Genomic DNA, 3,385 nt, shown 5'->3' on the forward strand with positions numbered 1-3,385 from the left:
TTTTAATATAATGGGTCATTTGCTGGCTCTCTCTGCCTTCCGGATGTTTCTGCCTCTCTCTCTGTTTTTTTTTCTGTTTTTTTTTCCCTGTTTGTTTTTTTATTGAATGTGTATTCGGAGGTTCTGCAGGTAACACCTCTCTGTCTGAACACGGTGATTGCCTTGGCAACGGGCAGTTGCAGGGGCAGTCTGTAAACACCATTTATTATTGTTCAATATGTATAAATGCGTAGGCTTCAAGGAGATCTTGAAACATTTGCCTGAGGAAGGAGAAAATCTCCGAAAGCTTGTGAATTTAAAATAAAATTGCTGGACTATAACTTGGTGTTGTAAAATTGTTTACAGTAATCTTAGTGATAACGAAGTCCATCAGCTCGTCGCACTTGTTGTTGGAGGTGGCTGTCGAGGGGCAGTGGTTAGAGGTTTTAGAAGACCGTTTGCAGTGGAGAAAAGAAGACGGGGTTTATGTTTTCATTCCAGGATGATCCTGCAATAGTGAGCAATTTCGACAGAGGAGAACAGGACCCGATAAAGCTGTATGTGGTCCAGCCAGATCTGGCAATGAATTGATAAACCAGTTGTCGGCCATAAATTTTAAAGTCTGGGGCCCTTGGACTTAAGCAAGTGGAAGTGGGAGCTGTGCCAAGGGCAAGGACCAGTGTGAGAGGGAGTAATGGTTTTAATGGAGCAAGGGCAACAAAGTTGGAGGTGCGGGTGTGATTGAGCAGATCAGTAGCCATTAGGTACAGTGCAGATATTTTATATTGATCAGAATAACTCTTCAGGATAGGACAGTGACCAACAGTCACTCAATCGCCGACCATGTTCTGCTGGTGAAATTGTGTCAATCGCACTGGCACCTGATTGAACGGTGCTGCCGGGTGATGAGCCATTTTATATTCCACTTCCAGCTTCGAAATTGTATGTCATGAAATCAATGCGATTTACTCCATCACTCTTTCACTCCCACAGCTTTTTGATATCATTTACACTTTGACTGTTATGTGCCAACGGACGGGTTCACATTTTATTCCCCTTCTTCTCAATTTCATTTTTAGATTTTACAACTGGAACAACGGAGCCTTCTCAGAATTAATTAAAGCATCGTGTTACTAACAGCAGAATCACAAAAGAAGCTGCTTTGAGGTAATAGTTTCAGAGCGGGGGATGACTGAGCCTGAGAGTGCCCAGTTGAGCCTCGATTTTCTAACTGCCTCATTAAGTGATCGTGGAGCGCATTTACTCATTGATTTGGAAAATAAATATGTTCTAATGTGTTTGTTCGAAGACCCGTGGCTAATACCATCTCTTATGTAAAACCACGGTGTCCCTGTGGGACTGACTGGTGTATAAAACAGCTCCTGTTTCAATACGTTGTCTTAGTGTTCAAACCAGACCGTGGCTTCCACGGTTGTCTGAATTAGGTAGGAAATGGGACGAGCAGCAATTTTCGACGAATCAGTCATCTGCTATCCAATTCTGGCAATTATTGGTCTTCCCAGTAAGTAATAAATTAATGACGAAAGGTCATCGACCTGAAACGTTAACTTTGCTTGTTTGCCACAGATGCTGCCTCACTGAGTATTTCCAGCATTTTCTGTTTTTATTTCAGAGTTCCAGCATCCGCAGTATTCTGCTCTTGCATGAATAACAAGCATGTATTAAGTGAAACATAAATGCATTGTTGCTTTCACGTTTTGCTGTTTGCCTCCATCTCTTTGTTCCTTGGTTGCCCATTTTATGATAAGCTTATTGAATAGAAATCTCTCACTTATCCTTATTTTCTTCAAAACGATAACTATTGTGATATTATATAGTGCTCTCTAAACGTATACATCATAAGAACATAAGAACATAAGAACATAAGAAATTGGAGCAGGAATAGGCCAATCGGCCCCTCGAGCCTGCTCCGCCATTCAATAAGATCATGGCTGATCTGATCCCAACCACAAATGCAAGTTCTCCCCTTTGATAAGCGCCTTGCAATTAGCTACCTGGAATACCTGTGGCCATCAGGTTTATCGTGAGGATCACTATGCGGAGTTTTAACCAGATTTCTCTGGCCTCCTTTCTCATAAATGATAAACAGCCAATGCTAAAGGAGTGTGATTTTATATTTTGCAAAATATCTTTAGGTATCATTTTCTAGATTCATGGTTGAGCTACACTTACGTGTGCCGTTTTACTGCTTTTATACAAGTATTTAGCAGCCAACTCTCTGTCTGGTTCACAGTATCATTCACGTTTGACCGCTTCATATCCATTTGTTGTCAGAAACTAAAATTAAAATATTGCACCGAAAGAACTGCTGCTGTAGTTTTAATGTTCGTGTGTGTGCTCAGCTTTTTGATGAATATTCCTGTTTATCTCCGTTATGAGCTCTACTCTATTATTGACGATATACAGTGGGGGTGCCGTACAGTAACAGGATATTATTCTTCATCCGCATGGGTAGCTTACAAATGGATTAGCACTCTCTCTTCCCCAATTTTCCCATTCCCTTTGTTATTGCTGTTAAATTCTCTCACGGCCAGGCACATCGTAGTGGCCAGTAGATCTCGCAGAGCCCTGAAGAGCCGCAACAACGGGGATAACAGCAGTGATCCCGAGATGAAGAACCGAAGAACATCCATCATTCTGCTCTCCGCTATCTCGGGCAGTTTTATTGTGTTGTGGACGCCGATTACTATAATAAACATCTGTGTCGGTGTGACGGAGACACCTACTTTCAAAGGTTCAAACTCACTTTATTTGGCAATTAGAATCACACTCCTGCTGATGTATTTGAGCTCCTGCACGAACACGTACATTTATGCATTGACCCAGAGGAGATTCCGTGAGGAGATGAAGAATATGGTGAAATATCCATTTACTGTCGTTAAGTTATTTAAATAATTATATTTTAATTCCTCGCATTTTCCTGGCATCTAGGTTGGTTTTTGCGACTTGAAGTGTTCGGCTGAGGACAGGTATTGCACCCATCGGTTCTCATCCTTCCACAACATCAGTTGACCATTTTCCCACCTCACAAGGTGATGGCAGTTCCGCTGCTGTTCTAAAACTCGCCATACCAATGTCAGCAAACGAATCACACCGAATTCTCCAAACATATTGCTGATAGGATAAACTTCACAATGTTTCACAATTGTCTATTTTTTGAACAATTGAGTGAGCGAAGTTCCCAATCGGTTCCCGACGATTTGCGGAAGATTCGCTTTGGCTCCCATTGGTGAAGCTATCAATTACATAACGTAAAGATTCCATCTGGTCTGTACGTGCGAGGGCGTCAGATACTCATCAGGGATACTTCTTCTGCGTCCAGTCTGTAAGGATGTCACTGTCGTCCCTGTGTGTAAGGGTTTGAAATTGATGCAACAGCTGTACA

At 41.9% G+C, this 3,385-nt stretch overlaps 1 protein-coding gene across 1 annotated transcript; it reads left to right on the forward strand.

The window, feature by feature from the left end:
* Nucleotides 1-1,167: 1,167 nt before the first annotated feature.
* On the forward strand, nucleotides 1,168-2,895 carry LOC137305274 (C5a anaphylatoxin chemotactic receptor 1-like). The gene is made up of 2 exons (XM_067974128.1): nucleotides 1,168-1,313; nucleotides 2,136-2,895. The coding sequence occupies exons 1-2, from the start codon at nucleotides 1,168-1,170 to the stop codon at nucleotides 2,893-2,895; spliced, it is 906 nt and encodes a 301-aa protein (XP_067830229.1).
* The last annotated feature ends 490 nt before the right edge of the window (nucleotides 2,896-3,385 follow it).

This window comes from Heptranchias perlo, chromosome 39 (assembly GCF_035084215.1).
Source record: "Heptranchias perlo isolate sHepPer1 chromosome 39, sHepPer1.hap1, whole genome shotgun sequence".
Taxonomy (NCBI): domain Eukaryota; kingdom Metazoa; phylum Chordata; class Chondrichthyes; order Hexanchiformes; family Hexanchidae; genus Heptranchias; species Heptranchias perlo.